This window comes from Nomascus leucogenys, chromosome 4 (assembly GCF_006542625.1).
Source record: "Nomascus leucogenys isolate Asia chromosome 4, Asia_NLE_v1, whole genome shotgun sequence".
Lineage (NCBI taxonomy): Eukaryota > Metazoa > Chordata > Mammalia > Primates > Hylobatidae > Nomascus > Nomascus leucogenys.
In genome coordinates, this window is record NC_044384.1 from 97,958,928 (window position 1) to 97,973,096 (window position 14,169).

At 48.0% G+C, this 14,169-nt stretch overlaps 1 protein-coding gene across 10 annotated transcripts in view; it reads right to left on the reverse strand.

Annotated features, from left to right (window-relative positions):
* The window catches only part of CACNA1D (calcium voltage-gated channel subunit alpha1 D), a 322,420-nt gene that overhangs the window by 23,310 nt on the left and 284,941 nt on the right, over positions 1-14,169 (reverse strand). For all 10 annotated transcript variants that reach the window (XM_030811596.1, XM_030811599.1, XM_030811606.1 and 7 more), the window contains 6 exons: positions 13,976-14,135; positions 13,291-13,418; positions 13,062-13,158; positions 9,906-10,008; positions 8,367-8,468; positions 3,100-3,230 (listed from right to left, as the gene is read on the reverse strand). In XM_030811596.1, coding sequence (XP_030667456.1) covers positions 3,100-3,230; positions 8,367-8,468; positions 9,906-10,008; positions 13,062-13,158; positions 13,291-13,418; positions 13,976-14,135 — 721 coding nt within the window. The remainder of the gene's footprint in view (positions 1-3,099; positions 3,231-8,366; positions 8,469-9,905; positions 10,009-13,061; positions 13,159-13,290; positions 13,419-13,975; positions 14,136-14,169) is intronic.

Sequence of the window (14,169 nt, forward strand, 5' to 3'; positions counted from 1 at the left end):
GTTTTAATGATGAAGATGGATGGAAGGATGGAAACTGCACACTCATTCAGACCACAGAGGCCAGAAGACACTGGATGCCGAGCTCCTTCCCACACACGGATCCAGGAGCTCAAGCCATTCCCCTTCATGTGGGAGGCAGCATTGCAGTTGGTCTGAACACAGGGAGATCAGATGGAGCCCACAGGGTTCAAAACCACAGTGCGTATGTGTGTCATTGAAAAAAACATTCCCTGGGGGTGGGGGCGCAGAGGTCTTGGGCCCGTCCTGGAAGCTGTTCAGACAGACTGCACCCTCCGCAGCACAAGCATGCACATGCCTAGGTCCGCACTTCTGCGCTCACACTGCGACGGCCATGCTCCACTTTCCATTAGCACGCAGTCTGCCAGCCATGGGGCACCCTGCCGTGGGAGGAGGCAAGCCGTCCCCCATCTCAACAGGCCACTCCCACTCTCAGGGGCTTCCCAAGGCTGTGTCCTTGTCCTAGTTACACTGGTGGTACATCTCTCCCACTGCCGTCCCACCAAATTTTCCTAACAGCTACATCGTCACCCGGTATTTCATCACGCAGAAACGAAAGCCTACTCATGCTAATTAAACATGGAGTAACAAATCACACTCACAGCCATTTCTACAGCACAGGAAGCCAAAATGCAATTAGAATTATCCTTCAAGGAGACAAAAAAAAATGTCTATGTTTAATGTTTCAGAATCAAGTACATTTTCAGTTTCTCTGTTAAGATTATGAACACAACTTAATTTTCCAGGCTGCATTCTCAACATAAATTACAGACGATGCTTCAGCTCCCAATGGAGCCATGCGAAAATATGTTGGTATCATCTAACTGGAAATGTTTGCATTTCATCAATAAAATGAAACTCTATAAACAATAAAATGAAAAACATTTAGGAGAAACCCTCAACATTATTGCAACACAAAGCAAGAGAGTCTTTTAACCCACAACCTGCCGCTGTATCATTCATGCCATTTAACCCTTCAACTTTAGACTCAATAAACCCCACACGTGAAACCTGGTAATGACTTAGCTGTGTGTTGTTTGTGCATGTCTTAAAACATTGAAACACTATTTCCAGCCACTAGAGGAAGTGCTGAAATTGTCTAGTTGGGAAGTCTTGGGGGTTCAGAAAAAGTCTAAATGACCCTGCATCCAAGTGGCCACCATGCCTCTCACAGAAAATGCAAGATTCTTATGGTACCTAGCTAACCTGTTGGCTGTAAATTAGGACATCAACCATCGATGACCGACTATATTCCTCCCTCCAGAAAAGTTATCAAGTTCTGGTCCCAATTAGGCTCCCAGAACAACAAGCAGTTCCCTACAAGCAGAGGGCACTGGGAAATGGAACTAAACCATCTAACCAGCCTCGTCTTCTGGGCAGGGGACTCCTTTAAGGACAAGCCTGAAGAAGCATGTTCATCACTCCCTCTCCTGGCACCCAATCTGGCCACGCTGCCCTCAAGGATGGATAGACCAGAGACTTCTTCCAATCTGCAAACATATCTCTGCAGTTTGCTTTGTCTTTCTGAGGCTAGCTGTGAACTGCAATCCAGGAGGAGGGCTGTCACTTTTACAAACTGGATTGGTTGGAAGTGAGAAAGCTTCATTTGTAAATCCTACCACCTGAGATGCCAATGGGCTGTGTGACTGAGCCTGTGATTCCCTCAGCTACCTTTAGGATACGTGATGGGAGGCAGGAAGATCACTGTCTTCAGTCGGATTCATGGTCCACCTGCCAACCCGCATATGCCTCTTTCCCCAGCCCCTGTAGCTGTCTGGGTAGAGCAGAGGTTTCACCATGAATCAGCAGGTCACTGTTACACAAGGCCATCTACTAACCCATGAGATACACACACACAGCTCGTGTTTGTCATTCACTCATTCACTGTCATTCATATTCATATTCATATTCTCTCTCTCAGCAAGATCAAAGATAAGCCTTCATTTTGGCTGTTACCATCACTTTGAACACACAACGCTGGGCATTTTTCCCTGGATAAGAGTGAAGGACTCTTCCACGTTTAACCTTATCAATACCTACAAGGCCAAATTTAACATGTGCTGAGAACAGGGGCATAAAATTGTGGCGTAAATAGATTTTAAAAAATTCTTTATCCTATCCATGATGGATTACGAGCACTCCGGGCAGCAGAGGTCAGTTGTTTCAGATGATTTGCCAGTCTCTGTGGTTCCCTCTTCCTTGTCCTTAGCATCTTCTCCCTCTTTGCCCTGCCTCCTTCATCCACGGCACTCACAGACCGCCTTCCTAGCCCCTCTTCCTGCTGGTCCTCATCGTGCCTTCCTTGCCCCTCCACATACCTGCTTCCCATCCCAGAGCTTTGGGCTTTCCTAGGATTCTACATTCCTCGCATGCAAGGACCCTGGCTGGTACCAGAGGTTCCTGAAAGCCACATCCACACTCTAGGAGCCTGGAGCAGGGCCCAGGTGGAGGAGGGAGAGGGACCAGAGGCTGGCTGGGGCATGAGAGCACAGCATGTGCACAGCTGGCCTCCTGGCCATCAGGAGACAACATACAGAGACAGACACACCACACATACACACACACACACACACACACACACACACACACACACACACACACACACACAGAGTACATACTAGGAGGTGATGGATGTTACTGAAATGGACCAAAAACCAACAAGCAGTGGGGTAAGAAACAAACAGAAACAAAACAAAGCACTTGCGTTCAGATGGAAAGCTGTTCATTCACTGGGCAGCCAGAACCCTGGAGCCCAGGGCTGTGGGGAAGGTGGGTGCCTGCTTGGAGGACACTGCCTGGCGGGGCTGGGGTGCGAGGGCAGCGCTCGCTCCTCTCCGTCCTGGCAGCCCTGCCACATGGGTAGTGGCAGGTGCAGGGCTCTATGGGGAAGGCAGCGGGGAGGGAAGCACTTACCTTGTGGCCCAGAAATGGCTAGTCCACATTTGGGGGAGTGTGTAGTATCTCAGTTTAAACAAAATCCTTGTGGTACTGCTCAACCATGAATAGGCAGCTCTCTAGTATTTCAAATAAGCTTGTAAAATCGTTAGTCAAAAGAGAAAACAAAATGAGACAACAATTCACCTGTAGGGCAATTGTGGTGTTCTTCGCAGGGTACTTTCCCACCAGTCCTTGTTCTTTCCGTTTCTTGAATTTCCTAAAGTAGTCCTGTATCAGGAAAGTGGCATAGAACTTCCCCACGGTTACCTCATCATCTAAACGGAGAGACCAGACAGAGCTCTCCCGAATCAGCACATTTAGACCAAGAGCCTAAACACTTGCTTCTGGCTGGGGCAGGGGCAGGGGCAGAGTGGGGCGGGTGGGCGGCACGGCGCAGAAGGCACCGAGGTCTCAGCATATAACACAAGAGTCTCAAACCAGCAAAAAGCAAGGTTTTGCAAAGCAACTAAGGCTCAAAATTAGTGTCAGTTAAATGAACTGATACTCTAGGTTGCAGAAAATAATATATTTGTTATGAGTTTAATAGAGCAGCATATTAGTAACACTATGAAATGCTGTCTTGGTTATTTACTTAAAATAAAAATTACAAAACAAAAAGAGGCTTCACGGGCCACATTGAACCCCTGTGCATAGGGATTTGCATGTATAACTACCATAAACTTATCAAGGGCAATTAACCATCCAAATCCCGATGTCTCAAGATAGAGACCTAGAAAGGTGACATACACGCTCAGGAGAGGAAGGTTTAGAAAAGTGACTGCAAATTCAGATTTTCATGAGCTCCCCGCCCCACATTCTCCACCAATAAGCTCCATATACCATTTCTTGGTTTGTAATTCTGAACAGCTCATTTTCTGCACTGTAGTGACAGCTCCAACCAACCTCAAAGTTGAGCTGGGCTTATTTTTGCTTTGTTCAGAAACAACCTCCAACGTGTATGGTTGGGGAATCAGAACTCTGCTGATGACTTTAAAGGTGATGCATGAGGCAGAATAGAGGCTCTGGCTGTCTCATGGTAAACCACTTTGGACGTGTAAATGTGCCCCACAGCTCTCCCATGGCTGCTTGCTACCAAGTCTTCAGTGTGCTGTGTCTCTTGGGGGTAAAGCTTGTGACCACTTTAGTACTACGTCCCATGTGTGTGGGGCCATGTTGGGCCCTGGGGGCCACTGACCACAACTTGCAGAGGCTGGAAGGAGGAATGGCTGCTGGTCCAAAGGCTACAGAGTAGCTGGCTTTTAGGCCAGGCCACCCTTGCAAGATCTACATGCTGATCTGGGGGCAAGGGGCTCAACCTCTCTGAGCTTGTATTCTCATCTGTAAAGTGGGGATAAGCCTCTCAGAGGAGCCATGAGGATTATGTGGGAGGAAGCAGGTAAACCACTCAGCCACCTGGCTTAGGCTGTCCTAAGTGCTGGGCACTTGATGATGATGATGAGCCCTCAGAGTCACCCTTATTTTAAAATATGCCGACAGTGGCATCCATTGACATGGATCCTGAAGCTTGATGGGCTGGGGGACATGGAGAACCATCATCCTTCACTAATGCACCCGGGGTGGGCTTCACTTAGTGCCCATCCAGGAGGTGCTGCCAACATCTTGTGGTCCCCACTGGAGATGCCTGGGCCTCTTTGGGCTGCCTCTCCAGGCCTCCCTGTCAGAAGCCACTCAGTGTTACTGTGTGAGAAGGCTGTCTCAGGTGGTCTGGCCTGGAGAAGTGTTCTGTTCCTTCTAAACCCAAGCTAAGATAGTCCTGGAGTGGTGTAGGGACCACCCAGGTAAGCCAAAGACTCTGAGTGGCATGTAAAACATGGTTCCTAATCTGTCTCAGCTTGTCTAATGATGCAAGGTCCATAGGCAAGAAGGCAGGAGGTGAGCAGAGACCACTCAGGTCCTGGTATTTCACCCCTTGCTGTACTCTCCAGCCTCCCCATTTGCTCAGGGTGTGTTTGGAATATCAGCTCTAGCTCTAGCCAGCCCCTACTATTGGACATCTATAGGTGCCAAGCCCTGTGTCAGAAGAATTCCATGTGGGTCTCATGGCCTCTTCACAACTCTGACATGGTGGATCTGCTCACCACCACCCCCTCAACAGATGGAGAGAGGCTAAATGACTTGCCCAGTTCAGTCAAGCCGGGACCTTAACACAGGACAGTGTGTTCCTCAAGCCTGGGGTCCTATCCTTCACACCACCTCTCCAGAGATGGCTGTCTCCAGCCACACTGGCTGCCAGGCTTCTTCAGAGCTCTCTCTCACACCATGCAAGTGTATCCCTTTCCCAGGCTGCACACAAAAAGTGGACACACTGTTGTCTGGCTAGTGCCTCCAGGGACCCCAGGGAGAGTCTCTGGTGGCCTGCCATGCCACAGCCTTCCTCTATATTCCAGGGCTCTGTGTCTTCTCTGTGGGGCCCAGAAAAAGCCCTGGCTCTACCTGAAGAAGACCCACACCTCATTCCACCCTGATGCTTCTAGCAAATACAGGCCTAACTCTGATCTCCCTTCAGCCTCCAGAGTAGAGGCAGACCCACCCAGAGCTCTGCAGGAGAGAACTCAAGGGTCACTTCGTCTTCTCCATTGAGACACTGCGCTAATTAGGAGACTAGGCCCAAGGAAGAGTTCCTAAGAACAAGAAAAGTCAAAGCTACAGCAGGACAGAACAGGAAGGAAGAGAAGGAATGAATACAAGGAGGCCATCTGGGCTCCGGACTGAAAAGAAGGCAATGGAGGCAGCTCAGTGTGCTCTTCAGGGCAAAGGAGCAAAGGATCCAGGTCAAGGATGGAGGAGAGTCCTGGGGAGGAGAGACAGCTTCTGAAATGAAAGGGAAGGACCCACAAGATGGCAGGGGAAGGCTGAAGAGCAGAGGTGAGAACCTGAGCTGAGAGGCAGAGATGAGGCGGCTCAGCACTGATGGTGAGGGGGCAGCCGAGGCTCCCGGGCCACTGGGAGTGAAGCAAGCCTGACATGTATCCACAGATCCACAGCTCATTCCCGATCTCATCATCGGGCTCATGAGGAGCCAGGCCACACCTCACAGCACACCAGCAAAGCCACCTAAGACAAGCATCCTACTCAGCTCTATCACCAGGGCTAAAAGGGGCTTCCTGAGCCCCCCACATCTGCCAGTCCCAGCCACTTGGAGTGGAGGCTGGCCTTACTCCGTCTCCTGCTTCTTGACCAGGTGATGGTGTAGGGAATGCTGAGGCCCTCAGCCTCAAGAACTCCACATCTGTTCCCAGAGGGGTATGCAAATATCCTTTTCTAAGTATGCTATGATGCAGGAAAGGTTGGGGACATGGGCCTACTGGAAGATAAAAGAGGAAAGACAGACAAATGATGAATGTGGAGAACCAAGCCCTGTCCAGCAACTCTTCCAGAGTCTATGCACCAAAGCCTGATGGCCACTGCCTTCGGAACTTCCTTCGTGGCCACAGCGCTCACATGAGATTCAGCCCGGATAAGCCCTGCACTGGGCACAACACTCAACACAGGCAGGGAGCTTGCAGAGCCTTCCATCTCCTCCTAAGGCCCCACTTCTCTCTTCTTGTGCGGCACACTGCCTCTCGCTGCCGTTGTGGAATAGATTAAAACTTGTCATCCTAAACTCCAATCCATTTTAAGAATAGAGAGAAAAGGTGAGGTCCAGTTATTGGACCAAGAAAGAAGAAGATTTCTCCTCTGCTAGAAGTCTGATAAAGCTCAAAGTTGATCGGCTTTTCAAAGGAAGGGAGCTTCGATGGCGAGCTAAATTCTAGACTTTTCTTTTGGTAAAATGAAAAGAAATGAAGTTTCACACTAATGCAAATGACACCCTCCAAGGGCATTTCACAAGGATGGGCATTAATGTGGGAGTTTGGCTGGTTGTGATGAAGGTGGCGTTCCAAGAGAGATGTGAGGTGGAGCGAGGGAGGAGCAGGGTCCTCAGCTCGCGGGGGAAGGTTTACATAGACAGACATAGCCCACTATTCTGAAGCATGCATCTGTATTTCAAGAAACAATGTAGGGGAATACAGTTGGCAAGAGATAACTCTGATTCCATGCCACCACCCTAAAACAGAATTGCTTCAGAATATTCTGAAAGACTGAGAGGTGAAAGGAATGGAGGCTGCAGAAAAAGCTCAAGCACATTGTTACAATTTTTCAAAAGCATTTCATCTAAGCCATGCAAGCTCTTGGACGTGCAGCTAAAAAAAGAATGAAAACCAAAGTGTTGTTTTAAATGTGCAGTATCAGTTCTCCTGTGGGAAGCCAGGGTTCTCCAGGTGGGAGGGTTTTTGTTTTGTTTTGTTGTTGTTGGCTTGTTTTCCTTTTATCATTTCTTTCTGGGCCACCTTCCCCAGCTTTGAGCCGGTGGCCGTGCCAGCTACGGGTAACCCCTTCAGCAACAAAAGCTCACGCTGCTTCTCGCTTCATGCTAAGGAGCAGAGCTGGCTGGCATGCTGCTCTGTCTGCACCCCAAGAGCCAGAGCTCATCACCTTCTCAGGGGCAGGGGCCTTGGTCACCGTCCTGGCCGGGGTCCTGAAGTCAGCTACCAGACCTGGGCCAGACCAGTCTCGAAAGCTGTGGGGGCAGTGACACTATAAAAGTTTGGCTGGTCATGAAACACATCAAAGGCTCATCACATGCCCACGGCCCAAGGATGCTAGAATGCTGGGGTGGTGGCACTGGGTGAACAGATCCTGCACCTTTAAAACTTGGAAACAGAACAGTCAAAACAACCACCTCAACGTCTAAGTCCACATGTACTTAAATAAAAATGCAAAGCCAGTATGCATATATATATATATATATATATATATATATATATATATATATACTGTGTGTGTATATATATAGAGATGCTTTTTATATATATAAAAATTGAAAGAAGGTTAGTTATTTTGTGATAAATAACAAAAGGAAATAAGCATGCCTGTTAGTTAAAAGGACATTTTTGGTAATTATGGTAGTAAATTCAGTCTTGATAAGAACATTTCAAAAATACAATTTCCTGAAAGCCATCTATTTTTCATGGGACATTTTCAACAATATACTGAAGGGTAATTGGAAACTAGTTTTGAATATTTCGTTTTGGACAAAAAATATAGGCTTTTCACTTTGAGATCACAATCTTGTCCTCAAACATTAATTCCTCCACCAAAAAGAAAATCCCTGCTCCAGCCATGTGAGTTTTTGGTTTTTCACTGAAGCCTCTCCTTTGTCTGGAATGTTCTTCATATTACCCCCAAATAATCACACCAAGTGGCCAAAGGGCTTTCTTTATCAGTAGGCCTTAGTGCTCTAACTGATACATAAAGCATTTTGCAAACACTCTCTGGACTTTCTGGAGACACTAGCATTAAAACCAAAGCACTGGCCAAGGACTACTTAGGAAACAGATTGCACTGACCACCTGCTGGAGGGACAACTTGGTCAAGTAATTTCATGCTGGTTTTCTTCCAAATTTTCTTTATCACAGCCCGAAGTTCTTCATTAGCTTGCTCCAGGTTCCCTGGATTCAAAAAACAAAAGGGGAAAAGCAAGCCTCATTTCTGTTCCCCAGCTCCTCCTCTGTTTGCACAGCCTCGTCCCGGCCTGACCTGGATGAACATGGTGCCCTCTGATGGGGCTCCCCTCCCACCAGGCTCTCCCCAGTCAGGGGCAAACACACTTCCTATATTCAGCAATAGCGATCATGCCTTCCCAGTGGGAAGTCCCTCCACCATGGGAACAAACACGGGTCACCCTGGGATTTAAGGCCTGTCCCACTCTGATTCCATCCTGCCTTCCCACAGCTGAGACCTACTACTTGCTTTCCATTGTTCCCAACCCAGAATGTCTTTGCCTTCTGCTCTTTCACAGGTTGTTCCAAATCATACCTCCTTCCTTGAAGATCCAGCCGAAATTTCACCCAAATAAGACTCTCAATTCCTACTATATGTACTCATCCATACAACATAACCTTGGCCTTTTATTATATGAGCTGACACTTGTCTTTTCAACATGTCAGTATAGAGGACCATTCTGCCTTCTGGAGCCCTTAACAATGCTGGCCTGGGGCCAGGTACAGACAAGCATGTTACAAGGGGCCCCTGTTAGTTAGGCTGGAAGAGGCTGGCTTTGCTGGATCAAGTCTCCCTGGGCTCTAGGGTTGTAAGAAGTCACCTGCCTGCACTCAGCATGAGTCCCTTGCTGCCTCCTCTTCCCTCTCCTCCACCAGTGCCTCAGAGAGTCAGCTCTCCTCAAGGTCTCCACCTCCCACCTCCCCCTACCTCCTGGTCACTCCTCAGCCTGTTGCAATCTGATCTCCATTCCACCTCTGAAGTCACCACCGAGCCAGCCCCAATGGCTACACTCTAGTGCCTGTTTTACCAGGATTTGACCAGGGCTGAGCATGGCTGTGAAGGCCATTCTGGTTTGGTCTCTCAGCTGGGAAGACGCTGATCCCACTATATTTCTCAAGTGCTGACTGTGTGCTAGGCACTGCAAAGGAGCTTGTGCAGACATCACCTCATTTCATCCTCAGGACCTCCTAGACATCGCTGTATTTGTTTCCTTTTTATAGGGAAAGAAACTACAGCTCAGACCAGTGAAATCCCTCACTGCAGGTCATACAACTAGTTAGGGATGGCTGGAGTGAGTTCATTTGTGATGGCACCGTCTTTGCTCCGATACCCTGCCTGTTTCCCTTGCTATGTGGTAAGCAGTAGTATGAGTCAACTCAAAACATTCTGGGACAAAGTGAAGCATAAAGGAAGGAGATAAAGGAAGAGGAAACAGGAGGCAGGGGCCAGCTGGCAAGCCCGGCATGGACATCTCCATTCTACTTGCCAGCCCCTTCCCCAGGGCCTCCCCTTGGCCAAGGAAAGGCCCAGATGAGGAAGGCAAGACAGGATGTGATGTCTCTTTCCTTTCCTTCTATCTTTTCTTGCTGGCAGGGAATGCTTACCTTCGGTCTTGATCTTAAGAGCGGTTCGAACCAAAGCAAACAGGGTTGCATTAAACATGACTGTCCCGTCACTGTTGAGAGGCATGTTCATGGCAACTAACCTCTGTAAACAGAAAGGAAGGTTTCTTTGTAGAATGCAAATGAGTGACCACAACCATATTCCTTTGGATGTTTATTTTCTGTTTATCACTCATCTCTTTTCTAGTCAACCCTCAATTCCATTCAACAGCCATTTGGGGGTATGCATATGGTGGTTAATTTATGTGTCAAGTTGACTGGGCCACGAGATGCCCATTTGGTTAAGCATGATTTCTGGGTGTGTCTGTGAGGGTGTTTCCAGAGGAGATTAGCATGTGAATTGGTAGAGTGAGAAGAGTGAGTAAAGCAGTACCCTCCCCAATGTGGGTGGGCCTCATCCTGTTGCTGAGGGCCCACAGAGAACAAAAAGGTAGGGGAAGATTTAATTCTCTCTCTATAGGCCTGCTTAAGCTGGGACATCAGTCTTCTCCCGCCCTTTGACTGAGGCTTACACCATGGGCTCCCCTGGTTCTCAGGACTTCACTCAGAGTGGACACCACCACCAGGTCCCTGGGGCTCCAGCTTGCAGATGGCAGACCACGGGGCTTCCCAGCCTCCATGATCACGTGAGCCAATTCCCCATGATAAACCTGTGTGTGTGTGTGTGTGTGTATACACATATATACACACAAATACATACACACACATATACATACATATACACCTCCATATCCATCCTCTTGGCTCTGCTTCTCTGGAGAACCCTGATTAATACAACCTACCATTTAGGGGACTCTGGGATGACAAAGATCAAAGGTTTAGTCATGAAATATAAATGCTAACACGCAGATGATGTGTTTTGTTTTTTAAACCATGAAACTTCACTGTTCAAGCAGTCTTCTCCTTTTTTTCATTAATCTCAATGGAGGTCTTAGGGTCAGACCTCCATTCCAGGCACATTGTTTTTGTTTTGTTTTTTGTTTTAGAGATGAGGTCTCACTTTGTTGCCCAGGTTGGTCTTGAACTTCTGGCCTCAAGGGATCCTCCTGCCTTGGCCTCCCAAAATGTTGGGATTGCAGGTGTGAGCCACTGTGCCCGGCTCCAGGCATGTTTTTAAAGCTGTTGGGAGGGTTAAAGGAAGTAAAATACAATGGGCCAGGCACATGGCCTGGGACTTAGGTTCTCAACCAACAGGATCCATTACTATTCCCAACTCAGGGAGTGTCCTTCAGACCTTGCCTAGTGAGACCATCATGTACATCTTGTGGCATTTTGCATGAGTCTGTGTGGCTTCTCCCAGGCTTTGATTTTTCAGAGCAGGATCCATGCTCCCCACTCCTCCTTCTATATCCTGATCCCTTTAACACCAGCAATGAGAGTTGGAGGGGGTTTGGGTGAGGTACACCCTCTCTGGGCCCCAGTCACTTCAACCTGTAAATGCAGATGACATGCCCAATGGATGGGAACTTGCAAGATTAAAGGACTCACGGACACAAAGAGTTCTGTGTGAGGCACATGGCAAGCACTAAATTAATGGTGATGTCGATTAATATTTAAAAACTTCTTATTTTTCATTAACAGCATGCTCCAAAAGAAAAGATTTTCTTTCTCTTCCATATTGATGAATTGGAATCTTGTGTCTGCATAGTCCATCCCACCCAAATTCCTAGTCCTCCTACCAACCCCTGGCCCCCTCTCCAAAACCAGCACAGGCAGCCAGGAAACCCTGGACAATTTGTTCACTTTTCCTGGCAAGTTCCTGAGTCAGCAAAATGGATGACTGTGCCTCAAGGACATTTGAAAGCTTTACGTGAAAGGGTCTGGAAATTTAAATACAAGATGACATCAGTGAACTGGATCCCACACTATTCCTGGAAAGCAGAAAAGAGGCCAGTACTGGGAAGTGTATGGAAAAGAAAAAGTCAAGCTCTGTTTCTATATCCAGAGTCCGGCCTGAAGAGAGGCAAGGACCCTAAGGACTTGCCTAGAGGGCTTTCTGGATTTTCAGGGAAGGGAACATGAGTCTGGCTCAGGGGATTTCTTTGAGAGTCTGAAACATATTTTAGACTCTGTTCTGCTACCTTGTTTTCTGTCTAGAGCTGGCTCAGCATCCTGGAGGGGTAAAACCCCTGACCCCAGGATCTCCTTGGATCCATGAGGAGCAAGAACTAGTTGCTATGCAGACTGGATGAATTTCTAGAAGGCAGAGTTTCAAGAGGCAAATCTTGCATTTCTCCTTGAAAAAGGGAAATCCTTTTTTGTTGCTACAGCAAATGTAAGGTGCTACATCGTGAGTTCTGTGGAAGGAAAAGTCTCACTGAGGATTCCTGAGAGCATGCTCTGGCATGGAAACACAGAACTGGGTTGCAGTGGGAGATCTGGATCCATCCCTGAGAGACTAGAGCCTAGTGTGTCAGGAAGGGGGCCCCAGTTCCTGTGGTGGCCACAACACTCTGTAGCAGAGGGGACATGTGGAACACACAGCACCGTGTCCCCCACTGCCGAGGCTGGGAGATGTGCTCTCCTAGCACTCCCCTTCCCCTCACCCAGGCCACCAAGTCCTCCCCGCTCCACATCCTAAATGGATCTCCAAGCGACCACTCCTCTCTCTTCCCACTTCTAGTGCCTTCGTTCGGGCTCTCCTGATTGGTCCCCCTGCCTCAGGTCTACTTCTTCACTGCCAACCACCAACTTCCTAACATGGAAATCTGAAATTCATGTTTCCTCCCCATTCTCCTGGACCTCAGCAGGACAGAGAAGGCTCAGCTTGTGCCTGGGCCCTTCTGACTTCCTCTTATGTCCTAGCCAAAGGGTGACCCAGGCATTCTCCTGCCTCCTTGTGAGCCCTCCCTGCCTCTGACAAACTCCTGTGTTCCTTCTGGACCTGACTGAAATGTCGCCTTCCCTACCATCTACCCAATGATAAATTACAGAATTCCCTTCCTCTTCTGATGGTTCCTGACAGGGTGTCCAAAGAATTACAAATCTGAGAGTTCCCCAGAGGTAGGAACCACATATTATTCATCGCTGCATCTCTAGCAACTGACAGAAGGCCTGGCTGTGTCACTTAACAAGTGTTTGTTGAATGAAGCAAGCTTCTACAAGAGAGGCTATCGGACACGCACACAGAACACTCACCTTGCATGCTACTCTGTGTGGACATAACTTCCCAAATCCTAGGGGAGGCTGGATGCGTCGAAGCAGAGTGACCACATCAAGGTGTTTTATCCTTCCCCTGGAAGTAAAATACAATGTAAGGTCCAGGAACAGTACCAGCTGGCCCAAACTTTCAGTCCACTCCCCAAAAATCACAGCTGACATTCCAAAATCCACCCACACATGCCAAATCAAATCTTTTTCAACCTACTTTGCCTCAGGGTCATATTCTGACCATATTCTTTTGAATTCATCTAAATGGTGAGGCCCCAAAATAGACCAGTCCCGGGTCAGATAGTCAAAATTATCCATGATGACAGCCACAAACAGATTGATGATCTGAAAAAGCAAATCGGAAGGGAAGAACTTCAGCTGCAGCTGGATTGCGTTAGAACTGAGCACGGGCTTTCTAATGACATGGACATGAAACATGGGAACCCAGGTCTCCAAGATAAGTTGTAAAAACTTTCTATTTGGAGAATGTTTAAGAAAAGAGTGTGATTCTAGCTTTCTGGAATGGCTTTAATTAAGTCCTGGGGAAGGAAGGCCTTCTGAAACACGTTGCGGTTTTATAATTTCATTATCACCAAATAATTCACGCTCTTAAGTCACCACCATATGCACTGGCTTTGAAATTTTAGAAAGGAACCCTAAGAAGCTAAGGTGATTGGTAATTGCTCCAAGCCTATTAGCGAGCACCAAATCTCTGCTTACAAAGGTGGCGGCAGTGACACACACCTGGTTAAACAAAAGCCCTCAACTGCCAAGTGGTGTCCAGAGTGCTCATCCACATCAACTGTCCTCAGGCGATGCGACAGGGCAAGGCCACTGGTCTGAACACTGAATGCTACATAAGCATCTGTAAATTGAGAGGGGGAGCTATGTTGCTCACTTACCAGAAATGCACAGAGCATGTAAAAACTGATGAAATAGACAATGGCAAAGTTGCTGCCACATGTATACTCCTCTCCGGGGTTGTAATCTGACTCAGGGTCACAGAGCTTCCCTGGGAGACAGGCCAGCATGATCTCCTGCCAGGCCTCACCTGTCGCACACCTTTTTCAGATGAAGAACAAAGGGGCTTTAGTGG